Below are 13,581 nucleotides of genomic sequence, written 5' to 3'. Positions count from 1 at the left end.
CCAAAGAGCTCTATTTTGGTCTCATCTGACCACAACACTTTCACCCAGTTCTCCTCTGATTCATTCAGATGTTAATTGGCAAACTTTCAGACGCCCCTGTGTATGTGCTTTCTTGAGCAGGGGGACCTTGCGGGCGCTGCAGGATTTCAGTCCTTCACGGCATAGTGTGTTACCAATTGTTTTCTTGGTGACTATGGTCCCAGCTGCCTTGAGATCATTAACAAGATCCTCCCGTGTAGTTCTGGGCTGATTCCTCACCGTTCTCATGATCATTGCAACTCCACGAGGTAAGATCTTGCATGGAGCCCCAGGCCGAGGGAGATTGACAGTTATTTTGTTTCTCTTCCATTTGCGAATAATCGCACCAACTGTTGTCACCTTCTCACCAAGCTGTTTGGCGATGGTCTTGTAGCCCATTCCAGCCTTGTGTAGGTCTACAATCTTGTCCCTGACATCCTTGGAGAGCTCTTTGGTCTTGGCCATGGTGGAGAGTTTGGAATCTGATTGATTGATTGCTTCTGTGGACAGGTGTCTTTTATACAGGTAACAAGCTGAGATTAGGAGCACTCCCTTTAAGAGTGTGCTCCTAATCTCAGCTCGTTACCTGTATAAAAGACACCTGGGAGCCAGAAATCTTTCTGATTGAGAGGGGGTCAAATACTTATTTCATTAAGTGCAAATCAATTTATAACATTTTTGACATGCGTTTTTCTGGATTTTTGTTGTTGTTATTCTGTCTCTCACTGTTCAAATAAACCTACCATTACAATTATAGACTGATCATTTCTTTGTCAGTGGGCAAACATACAAAATCAGCAGGGGATCAAATACTCTTTTCCCTCACTGTATGTAGCTCAGTTGGTAGAGCATGGTGCTTGCAACGCCAGGGTTGTGGTTTCGATTCCCACGGGGGGCCAGTATGAAAAATGTATGCACTCACTAACTGTAAGTCGCTCTGGATAAGAGCGTCTGCTAAATGCCTAAAATGTAAATGTGTGTATATATATATGTATATGTATATGTGTGTGTGTGTGTGTAAATTATATATGTGTGTAAATGATATATGTATGTTTAGTATAAAATTAGTACCAGTCAAAAGTTTGGACACACTTACTCCTTCCAGGGTTTTTCTTTATTTTTACTATTTTCTACATTGTAGAATAATAGTGAAGACATCAAAACTATGAAATATCACATATGGAATCATGTAGTAACCAAAAAAGTGTTAAACAAATCAAAAATATATTTTATATTTGAGATTCTTCAAAGTAGCCACCCTTTGCCTTGATGACAGCTTTGCACACTGTTGGCATTCTCTCAACCAGCTTCACATGGAATGATTTTCAAACTATTTTGAAGGAGTTCCCACATATGCTGAGCACTTGTTGGCTGCTTTTCCTTCACTCTGGTGTCCGACTCATCCCAAGCCATCTCAATTGGGTTGAGGTCGGGGGATTGTGGAGACCAGGTCATCTGATGCAGCACTCCATCACTCCCCTTCTTGGTAAAATAGCCCTTACTCAGCCTGGAGGTGTGTTGGGTCATTGTTCTGTTGAAAAACAAATGATAGTCCCACTAAGCCCAAACCAGATGGGATGGCGTATTGCTGTAGAATGCTGTGGTAGCCATGCTGGTTAAGTGTGCCTTGAATTCTAAATAAATCACAGACCGTGTCACCAGCAAAGCACCCCCACACCATAACACCTACTCCTCCATGCTTTACGGTGGGAGCTACACATGCAGAGATCATCCGTTCACCCACACCGCGTCTCACAAAGAGACGGTGGTTTGAAAAAATCTCAAATTTGGACTCCAGACCAAAGGACACATTTCCACCGGTCTAATGTCCATTGCTCCTGTTTCTTGGCCCAAGCAGGTCTCTTCTTATTATTTGTGTCCTTTAGTAGTGGTATCTTTGCTGCAATTCAACCATTAATGCCTGATTCACACAGCCCCCTCTGAACAGTTGATGTTGAGATGTGTCTGTTACTTCAACTCTGTGAAGCATTTATTTGGGCTGCAATTTCTAAGGCTGGTAACTCTAATGGACTTATCCTCTGCAGCAGAGGTAACTCTGGCTCTTCCATTCCTGTGGCGGTCCTCATGAGAGCCAGTTTCATCATAGTGCTTGATAGTGTTTGCGACTGCACTTGAAGAAACCTTTTTAAAGTTCTTGACATTTTCCGTATTGGCTGACCTTCATGTCTTAAAGTAATGATGGACTGTCGTTTCTTTTTGCTTATTTGAGCTGTTCTTGCCGTAATATGGACTTGGTCTTTTACCAAATAGGGCTATCTTCTGTCCTCTACCTTGTCACAACACAACTGGCTCAAACGCATTAAGTTATTTTAAAATTAACTTTTAACAAGGCACACCTGTTAATTGAAATGCATTCCAGGTGACTACCTCATGAAGCTGGTTGAGAGAATGCCAAGAGTGTGCAAAGCTGTCATCAAGGCAAAGGGTGGCTTTTTGAAGAATCTCAAATATAAAATATATTTTGATTTGTTTAACACTTTTTTGGTTATTACATGATTCCATATGTGTTATTTCATAGTTTTGATGTCTTCACTATTATTCTACAATGTAGAAAATAGTAAAAATAAAGAAAAACCCTGGAATAAGTAGGTGTGTCCAAACTTTTGACTGGTAGTGTGTGTGTGTGTGTGTGTGTGTGTGTGTGTAATGGTTTAACAACCTTTGATCCCCTGTGGTGTTGAAGTGTGACTGCCTTTGAGGAGATGATCGAGCCGTACCGGCTGAAGGAGGACGACATGGAGCAGGATGCGGCGGAGGCACTGAAGGCCAGCGAGCCCTGGAGGATCACAGACAACGAGCTGGAGCTCTACAGGGCCAAGGTGAGTCTAACCACTCAAGCCATCACCATATCACTTACTCCTATCCAGTCCTTTTCAAATCTGTGAACATGGAAGTGGTAGGGGCTAGCTGTAGGATGCTAGGAGCCAAAATGGAACCAAGCCTATGAAAAGTTGGGTACATGTGCCCAATGTCTTTTACGAGCTACATGGGGAGGAATGTGCTCCTGTGTCTGCCTATCCCACAGCCAAGTGTGGCTGCAGCATCGATGTTGGTGTATCCAACTTAACCTGTATTTATGTTTTAATTCTTCTCAGACTAATCGTCAGATCAGACTGAACGAACTGCTGAAGGAGCACTCGAGCACAGCCAACCTCATTGTCATGTAAGCACATTTAAGAGCATTTATTAATTTGTGTGTGTGTTGCAACTTGCCTGTGTGCGGGCATTATGGCTTTGACTCTGGCAGCCACTGGCAGTGTGAAGATGTGGAGGAGGCCTCATGTGTCTGTCAATAACGGGCGCTAAGTGAATCAGCTGGCTGCCCTGTAAACTGAGACACCAGCAGCTCTCCCATAAACACTCTCCTCTGTCACCCTCCTCTCCTCCTCCTCCCCCTAGGTCTCACCTTCTCTCCTTACCTCCATTTTTTTCACTTCTCTGCCACTTCTCTTCCACCTTTGCTCTCTCTTGCTCACTCCTCTCTTTCTCAATCCACTCTTCATCCTCTTCTCTCTCTGCTATATTTACCCTCTCTCCATTTTCCTCCTATCCTCCTCCTCCTCATGTCATTCTCCCTCTACTTCCTCACTCATCCTTCCCTCTCTCCACACACACACACACACAGACCATACTCCACACTCACTCATTCAGTAGGGCTGTGGGTTAATTGCCTTTGCATTCTCTCTCCACCACTGGCTTGGCTCTGCTTCAGTCCCTGCTATCCTAGCCACAACACCACTGCTCTCCTCTCCTCCCCTCCACCACTGATACTGTACTGATATCACTATAATGAAGGTGGCCAGAGAGCGATAGAAAAGCCCATTGTCCTCAGTGTCACTGGACCTCCATTTTGTGTCTCATTAATGGATGTTTGGAATAGGATGTGTCAATGCTGTCTGTTCGTCCTACTGCACTTTATTGAAGTATGCGTGTGGGATTGAGTTTGTGCTGATACACAGACTGGGCACGAGGTTGAGATTTGAAAGGGTCTGAAATGGATAGTGCGGTCTGAGGGGAAACCCAGACTAATGCAATAAAACCCAAGTGGGACTGGATGGTGCGGCTGGTCACATGATTGACAGTCAGCCTATGTGAAGTTGTCCCTATGTAACTGCCCAGGGAGTGGGAGCGTATCGGTGATGAAACAGGAGTGTGCCGGTCCAGCAGACCTAGGGTGAATTTGAACTACGCTTTTGTGGACATATCCCAAATCAACCCCTAGACTCTACCCCCCTGGTATTTTTCTCAATAGGTTATATTTTCTCTTGTGCCTTTTGCCAAGGACACTGTATGACGACTTAACATATCTCTCTATATATGTCTGTCTGTCTCTTTCTTTCTTACAGGAGCATGCCCCTGGCCAGAAAGGGAGCGGTGTCCAGTGCTCTCTACATGTCCTGGTTGGAGACTCTGTCCAAGAACCTGCCTCCCCTCCTCCTGGTGCGAGGCAACCACCAAAGTGTCCTCACCTTCTACTCTTAAATACACACACACACACACACACACACACGCTGCCTCTGGGACCGCCCACACCTCCCATCCCAGTGCCAGCCCTAAGACAAACCATACACACTCCAATGAAGGTAGAAACTGTAGCCATTGATGATGCTGATAATGATAATGATAATAATAAAGGATATGGTGTTGCTCCGGAGGTCCAGCCTCTTATGTGAAAGGGTCGGGGAAGTCCACGCTACTCTTTTCTAATTGTTCACGGCACATGAAAGAAGTGAACAATTTAATTTACTCCAAAGTTGATTTCCTCTCTGGCTTGAAAGCATCTGTGCACGCGATTCACACAACGTTATTATCATTATTGTTATTATTAGTCAGATTCTTCTCGATGTCACGTTTTTAAGTTAGATCATTTTTGCTTTTCTCAAAGCAGCAATAAGCACCATCTAATTTTTTCATTTTCTTGTGTTTGGGAGAGAACAATGCCGAATGCTTTGCTACACCTTTTATAGCCTTATGGATGTGCCTTCCAGTTGAAATCAAAGGAATTAAATTATTAATCGCTCTACCCACATTGAACGGTATGAAGAATATAGATGGACAAGTTATTTTGTTATTGGGTTTTTAAATGTAATCTTTGTTTTTACTGAGGATTGTTTTTATGCGAGTGGATTGTAGGAGGTTAGCAAAGTCTCCACTTGATGGCACACAAAGCTTTATGGTGTTTTATTTATCCTCCCTAAACGGTTTGTTTTCTGACCTCTGATTCATTTTTTTTCTCCACATTTGTATTTGTCTTCCTTTAAGCTGTGGAAATGAAACGGTGTTCTTAGTGCAGCACTCTGTACTTACTTTATAGTGCTTCAACTCTGGAATTCGATTGGTTGGTGCCCAAGAATGGTCTCTTAACAGAAAGCTATCTGCAGGTCTACGCTTGGAAGGTCCAAGGGCCTTACTACCGCGCTGTCAGAAATGGGTTTAGCTTCGGATTCGCCTCGTCATGCCAGTTGTCTCACAAAAGCTGCTAACACGAACAAGTGTTTCAACCAAAAGCAACGAACCCCCCGGCTGAGTTCTTAGTCCACGTCCCCATTGGACTTGAGTAGGTTCCCCTCTTTGAAGTCTGTCACCATAGTGGAATCTATGGGCTGAATCCTAATTTGAGATGCTCCAATTTTACTCACACTTTTTGCGGAATTTGTGTATTGATGTCTAAAGGAGACTTAAAAGGCTGAGTTGATAATGCATATCTCAAGTTAGGACACTGCCCCTCGGTCCCCCACATTGGAGTGACTCTACAAAGGAACTGGTCTAGCCCTTACAACCGAATTAAGACTTTGCCCTAACTTTGCTGAGTGTCTTTGTTCAGAGTTCCGTGGCTGTTCTGTTAGGTTGTTCAAAAGTGGGGAAATGATCGGTAGAAGCTATGGATTAGCATGTTTCAAGAGGGAACTGATACAGGCCTTTATGCAGATGAGCTACTGTAATAAGAACTTGTTGTAAAAGCCCATACCTGGTTTATTTGAAAGGTTCCACTGTCCCTCAGTTCCATTTTTGGACCTTTTTAGGCTGGTCCATATACCTATTGTCAGCCCGCTTTTCCATTGTTCCGGGAGAGTTAAAGTTGTGGTGCGTACCGTACCATGTGGGCCCTTCTCTCGGGGGTGAGAATGGCCCAAAGCAGGTGGCCATGTTAAGTTACTCGTTCTTTAACTCGTTAATGAGGGTCTTAGAATATGAACTGCCGAATGCTACTGGATCAAAACAGCGTTATTTGCGTTTTATAATGTACAGTATTGCCCACGCCTTACCCAACATGCTGTCTATAGGTCATAGCATCGACCACGTCATTGCCCCGCTCTTCCCTAGTTCTCATCCTTTATGACTTTTTTGGCAGGAGGCTTGGGTCAGTTGAATGTAAATCTGATAAACACTAAAGTGGGAGTCGATGAAGGGATGGTCTCTCATTCTGTTGCTTTTATTGTCATCTGCTGCCGTGCCGAGTTTTTAGATTTCAGTCCCACATGGAAATCCACATGCAGTGTGCTTTGCATTTCCGTTTCCTTGTACTATTACCACCCACACGATTGCATCTCACCATTCTGTCCTTTATCTAGACCATGACTACGCCATGTGATTATGAATGAAAATATATATATATATATATAATCTCTCGTGTGTGTATGTATAATATATATATACATACTAGTGTATAAAATATTTATTTCAAATATGTGCAAAGCATGTCATTAATGATCTTTTTAGAAATCCGATGGTACAATCTTACTAACCAAGATCTGTTCTGTGTACCGGTGTGTAAAGCACTCAACCCTCAGTTACTGTTACAAAGCGACAATGTTACAAACAAAACACGGGTTACTCTACATTTATATTTAAATATATGAATTTTTAAAAAATGTATCAATCCAACCGGGCGGGGATCTTTGTCGTTGATGTCACGTAAAAATACAAAAAACTTGCTATTGGTATGTCACAACCAAATAAGGTGTGTTAGTGTGTTTATTTTTTTTTTTTTTATCTATGTATAGTTAGATGTAGAATGTGGGGGTGTGATGAGTCTAATACTGTAACATCCTCTCAATGTCATTATTTAGCAGTATCTTGACGCTACTATGCTTTGTCCAAGAGACCAAAACATGTCGCCTGCAACTGGTGTCTACATCATGTTGAGGCATCTTCATCATCTTTGTATTTGTAGCCAAAGTCGTCCCCCCCCCCCCCCTCTTCTTCCTCACCCCCTCCAATCTGTGTTTGAGTTGTTGTGAGCCATGACAATAAATGAAGAAAAGCATCGGTCAAAAATTCTCATGACTCAGAACCCTTAGTTCACACTGTAACTCAAAGAAAAACTAACATGTAAATAAAAAATGTAGTAGTCTAACTAGATAAATTAAGGGAGTAGAATATTAATGGCAAGTTAATATGGAGAAATATATTTATTTTAGTTTAGAATTCTCCACGTTCTTTTATTTTTTTTGTTTTAAATTAATTTGCATGTTAATTTTTGCATTTTTGATCAACAACAAAAACATTTTCAGTTTCTCTTTTTCAGACATTTCTATCTTTTATATGCCTTTGAACGAAAATCTGTGTTGACAAAGCGGTTTAAAGATGCTCTTCCATCTGGGTAGATGTGATCTACCTAGATGTGATCTACCCAGCTGGTTGAAACAGTAATGTTTTGATATACTGTACTGTTAACTGTCACAGATGTGCTTTTTTTCTAACATTTTAACATTTTAAGGTTACCAATACTTTGTACATCTATTGCAATAAATAAATGAAATGAATCAATCATTATTAAAGCACCTGGATGGGTTTTTTCACTTCTTGGAATTTAAGTTTGTTCAAGTTCTTTCTCCACCTTTAACTAGCATCAAATTGATTTGCTAGTTGGTCTGACTGGGATTCAATCAGTTATAGATTGGTTTTAAACAAGGTATAGCACTTGCAGCAGGGCTTGATTTGCACAGCAGCATATCTCCTCCTGGATGGAGGGAGTTGACCAGGGATTTAGAAACTGGAAGTCCCAGGGTGAGACCTGTTCAGTTTGAAAACCTGGCTGAGAAATAATCCAGTGCATGCAGCCGGACTGAACATTTCTGTACCAAGTGTCTAACTCCCTCCTTTCAGGAGATGTTGCTGTGCAAGTCAAATGCAATCGCTTTTTGGAAACCACAATCTAGAACTGATTGAATGCCGTCCTCAGTTCATTTGTCAATGAACAGCAGATGTAAATCCACATCTCTACCACCATCTAGTGCTCAGTTATCAAGACACAAATTGAAGCCATCTTGTTGAACAGTGTACATTTGCAATCCCAAAGCATTGTGGATTATTTAAGCAATAAGGCCCGAGGGGGTGTGGTATATGGTCAATATACCACGGCTAAGGGCTGTTCTTATGCATCCTATAGTCGTGGTATATTGGCCATATACCACAAACCCCTGAGGTGCCTTATTGGTATTATAAACTGGCTACCAACGTAATTAGAGCAGTAAAAATAAATGTTTTGTCATACCCGTGGTATACGGTCTGATATACCACGGCTGTCAGACAATCAGCATTCATGACTCGAACGACCCAGTTTATGCTAAATGGATACTTAAGATACTTAATTGATGCTTGATACTTAATATATACTTAATTGCTTAATTGATCTATTTACTTTGAAGACATACCAGCAGCACATCCCAAACTATTACTAGGAACAATACACAAACCATTCAAGCAATCAATTACAAACAAATTCTTAATCTTATTTGCTTTCATATAGGCTACTTGTGAACAACCATTTACAGGCAAGAAAATTGGCCAATTTCTCTAGGAAAATGGGAATATTTACCAGTTTATCAAGCACGATAGCCCAACTTGTGCAGCCTGCCTGAACTGTGATGTAGTGTAAACACATTGCCAAACACAGTCCCACAACAGTTGATACCCTCCCCACACTTAGTTTTAAAAAATGCTAATACAGATAATTACTGGTAGCTTTTGCTAGCCTGTCAAGATGGTGCATAAACTGGCCATTGACTTCCCTGTCCCTTGGTAAGCCCCTCTCTGTCACTAGCTGCCTGTGTGCATTATCCCGCTCATTAAACGGCTATTGTTCCTCTGACCAAGCCTCAGAGCGATTAGCACGCAACAGCTAACAGTTCTGCTGCCAGATCTCAAGACAAAGTTGACAGCATATAACTGGCGATACCTTTAAATCACTCTAACAGCTGAGTGATTGTGTAGTAGGCAAATTATTTAAGAATTATAATGCAAAACCACAGGTCAATGCAAGGCGTAACCAGGGCTATACATATACTTTTTATTGAGCAAGATTTGAACCTGTGACCTGGTCCCTAATCAAGTGCCTAGTCCAATGTATCAGCAAGTGGGAGGACACCATTCATGTTTATTCACCTATAGAAAGCTTTTCAGTAAGTTTGTCATTTAGAATGTTCATTCATTAGACATTTGATTAAAGGTCCAATGCAGCTGTTTTTATCTAATATTTCTGGGTGACAATGGCCCAGTGCAGTTAAAAACGTGATTTTCCTGTGTTTTATATCTTCGAGTGTACAAAATATTAGGAACACTTTCCTAATATTGAGTTGCACCCCCTTTTGCCTCAGAACAGCCTCAATTCATCGGGCATGGAACCTCCAAGGTGTCGAAAGCGTTCCACAGGGATGCTAGCCCATGTTGACTCCAATGCTTCCCACAGTTGTGTCAAGTTGGCTGGATGTCCTTTGATACACACAGGAAATTGTGGAGCGTGAAACACCCAGCAGCGTTACAGTTCTTGAAACACTGAAACCGGTGTGCGCCTGGCACCTACTACCATACCCTCCCTGTTCATAGGCACTTCAATCTTTTGTCTTCTAGATGGCACACATACAGTGCATTCGGAAAGTATTCAGACCGCTTGAATTTACGTTACAGCCTTATTCTAAAATTGATTGAATTGTTTTTTCCCTCATCAATCTACACACAATACTACATAATGAAAACGCAAAAACAGGTTTTTAGATTTTTTTGCAAATGTATTTTTAAAACCCCCCCGGAAATATCACATTTACATAAGTATTCAGACCCTTTACTCAGTACTTTGGAAGCGATTACAGCCTCATCTTCTTGGGTATGACGCTACAAGCTCGGCACACCTGGAGTTTCTTCCATTCTTCTCTGCCGATCCTCTCAAACTCTGTCATGTTGGCTGGGGAGCGTTGCTGCACAGCTATTTTCAGCTTTGCCTTGACAGCTTTGCACACTCTTGGAATTCTCTCAACCAGCTTCACCTGGAATGCTTTTCCAACAGTCTTGAAGGTGTTCCCACATATGCTGAGCACTTGTTGGCTGCTTTTCCTTCACTCTGCGGTCCGACTCATCCCAAACCATCTCAATTTGGTTGAGGTCGGGGGATTGTGGAGGCCAGGTCATCTGATGCAGCACTCCATCACTGTCCTTCTTGGTAAAATAGCCCTTACACAGCCTGGAGGTGTGTTGGGTCATTGTTCTGTTGAAAAACAAATGATCCAAGCGTGCCACTAAGCCCAAACCAGATGGGATGGCGTATTGCTGCAGAATGCTGTGGTAGCCATGCTGGTTAAGTGTGCCTTGAATTCTAAATAAATCACAGACCGTGTCACCAGCAAAGCACCCCCACACCATAACACCTCCTCCTCCATGCTTTATAGTGGGAAATACACATGCGGAGATCATCCGTTCACCCACACCGCGTCTCACAAAGACACGGAGGTTGGAACCAAAAATCTCAAATTTGGACTCCAGACCAAAGGACAAATTTCCACCGGTCTAATGTCCATTGCTTGTGTTTCTTGGCCCAAGCAGGTCTCTTCTTCTTATTGGTGTCCTTTAGTAGTGGTTTCTTTGCAGCAATTCGACCATGAAGGCCTGATTCACACAGTCTCCTCTGAACAGTTGATGTTGAGATGTGTCTGTTACTTCAACTCTGTGAAGCATTTATTTGGGCTGCAATTTCTAAGGCTGGTAACTCTAATGGACTTATCCTCTGCAGCAGAGGTAACTCTGGGTCTTCCATTCCTGTGGCGGTCCTCATGAGAGCCCGTTTCATCATAGCGCTTGATCGTTTTTGCGACTGCACTTACCCAATAAACTTTCAAAGTTACTTTAATGTTCCGTATTGACTGACCTTCATGTCTTAAAGTAATGATGGACTGTCGTTTCTCTTTGCTTATTTGAGCTGTTCTTGCCTTAATATGGACTTGGTCTTTTACCAAATAGGGCTATCTTATGTATACCACCCCTACCTTGTCACAACACAACTGATTGGCTCAAACACATTAAGGAAAGAAATTCCACAAATTAACTTTTAAGAAGGCACACCTGTTAATTGAAATGCATTCCAGGTGACTACCTCATGAAGCTTGTTCAGAGAATACCAAGAGTGTGCAAAGCTGTCATAAATAATAATAAATAATATAATAATATGCCATTTAGCAGACGCTTTTATCCAAAGCGACTTACAGTCATGCGTGCATACATTTTTGTGTATGGGTGGTCCCGGGGATCGAACCCACTACCTTGGCGTTACAAGCGCCGTGCTCTACCAGCTGAGCTACAGAGGAAAAGCAAAGGGTGGCTATTTGAAGAATCTCTCATTTAAAATATATTTTGATTTGTTTAACACTTTTTTGGTTACTACATGATTCCATATATGTTATTTTATAGTTTTGATGTCTTCACTATTATTCTACAATGTAGAAAATAGTAAAAATAAAGAAAAACCCTTGAATGAGTAGGTGTTCTAAAACTTTTGACTGGTAGTGTATATAAGGTCCCACAGTTGACAGTGCATGTCAGAGCAAAAACCAAGCCATGAGGTCGAAGGAATTGTTCGTAGAGCTCCGAGACAGGATTGTGTCGAGGCACAGATCTGGGGAAGGGTACCAAAACATTTCTGCAGCATTGAAGGTCCCCAAGAACACAGTGGCCTCCATCATTCTTAAATTGAAGAAGTTTGGAACCACCCTTCCTAGAGCTGGCCGCGTGGCCAAACTGAGAAATCGGGGGAGAAGGGCCTTGGTCAGGGAGGTGACCAAGAACCTGATGGTCACTCTGACAGAGCTCTAGAGTTCCTCTGTGGAGATGGGAGAACCTTCCAGGACAACCATCTCTGCAGCACTCCACCAATCAGGCCTTTATGGTAGAGTGGCCAGATGGAAACCCCTCCTCAGTAAAAAGCACATGACAGCACGCTTGGAGCTTGCCAAAAGGCACCTAAAGAATCTCAGACCATGAGAAACAAGATTCTCTGGTCTGATGAAACCAAGATTGAACTCTTTGGCCTGAATGCCAAGCGTCACGTCTGGAGGAAACCTGGCACCATCCATACGGTGAAGCATAATGGTGGCAGCATCATGCTGTGGGGGTGTTTGTCAGCGGCAGGGACTGGGAGACTAGTCAGGATCGAGGCAAAGATGAACGGAGCAAAGTAGAGAGATCCTTGATTAAATCCTGCTCCAGAGCGCTCAGGACCTCAGACTGGGGCGAATGTTCACCTTCCAACAGGACAACGACCCTAAGCACACAGCCAACACAACGCAGGGGTGGCTTCGGTACAAGTCTCAATGTCCTTGAGTGGCCCAGCCAGAGCCCGGACTTGGACCAAATCGAACATCTCTGGAGAGACCTGAAAATAGCTGTGCAGCAACTCTCCCCATCCAACCTGACAGAGCTTGAGAGGAGCTGCAGAGAAGAATGGGAGAAACTCCCCAAATAAAGGTGTGACAAGCTTGCAGCGTCATACCCAAGAAGACTCAAGGCTGTAATCGCTGCCAAAGGTGCTTAAACAAAGTACTGAGTAAAGGGTCTGAATACTTATTTAAATGTGTACCGGTTTTTGCTTTGTTATTACGGGATATTTTTTTAATCAATTTTAGAACACGGCTGTAACCTAACAAAATGTGGGAAAAGTCAATGGGTCTGAGTACTTTCCAAAGGCACTGTATATAACTTTGCTGAACTATCCATTAAACACATGAAAAAAAGAGTAACTATCATTAAGGTTAGCTACTTTCATTTATTTTAAAGACTGCAATAGTGTGTTATACAACCAACAGACCTGAATTAAGATGATTGATGTATGATTGTGAAGAACATGATTGTGGATGGATGTGTAACTTTACAGTTTAGTGAGGCGATACATGTCCAGTGCTTACGATTGTTTGAACCAAACTCAATGAAATGTAATTATTTCAGAAACAGATTTATCCACAGAAAATGCCTAGGTTTACCAGACCATTTACCATCTGGTTAGTAAGGCATCAACAGAATGGCAGGAGAGCTACCTGTCGGTCCAGAACTTCAGTGTGGGAATCCTTGTGAGAAGGGAAGCATAAACCACGTCTAAAAAATTTACTAGCTTTCAAATCTTTGCTCCCTCCATCCTTGTTTCCTCCACTCTTTGCCCTACCTCTCAAAGTGTATTGGAGAAGATCCTAGGTCCCTCCTTGAGCCTTGAGGGAGGGCAAGACGAAGCATGAAACGGCAGAAACAGCCATAGTGTAAGATCTATCCCATCTTTCCACCCAT

At 42.4% G+C, this 13,581-nt stretch overlaps 1 protein-coding gene across 1 annotated transcript in view; it reads left to right on the top strand.

The window, feature by feature from the left end:
• slc12a2 (solute carrier family 12 member 2) overlaps positions 1-4,692 on the top strand; it is a 63,677-nt gene extending 58,985 nt beyond the window's left edge. The window contains exons 25-27 of the mRNA XM_084160433.1: positions 2,723-2,858; positions 3,135-3,202; positions 4,386-4,692. Of these exons, the coding sequence (XP_084016559.1) occupies positions 2,723-2,858; positions 3,135-3,202; positions 4,386-4,521 (340 nt within the window). The 3' untranslated portion in view covers positions 4,522-4,692. The remainder of the gene's footprint in view (positions 1-2,722; positions 2,859-3,134; positions 3,203-4,385) is intronic.
• The last annotated feature ends 8,889 nt before the right edge of the window (positions 4,693-13,581 follow it).

Source organism: Coregonus lavaretus (assembly GCF_964263955.1).
Source record: "Coregonus lavaretus genome assembly, chromosome: 4".
Taxonomy (NCBI): domain Eukaryota; kingdom Metazoa; phylum Chordata; class Actinopteri; order Salmoniformes; family Salmonidae; genus Coregonus; species Coregonus lavaretus.
This window is presented reverse-complemented; position numbering and strand designations above follow the sequence as displayed.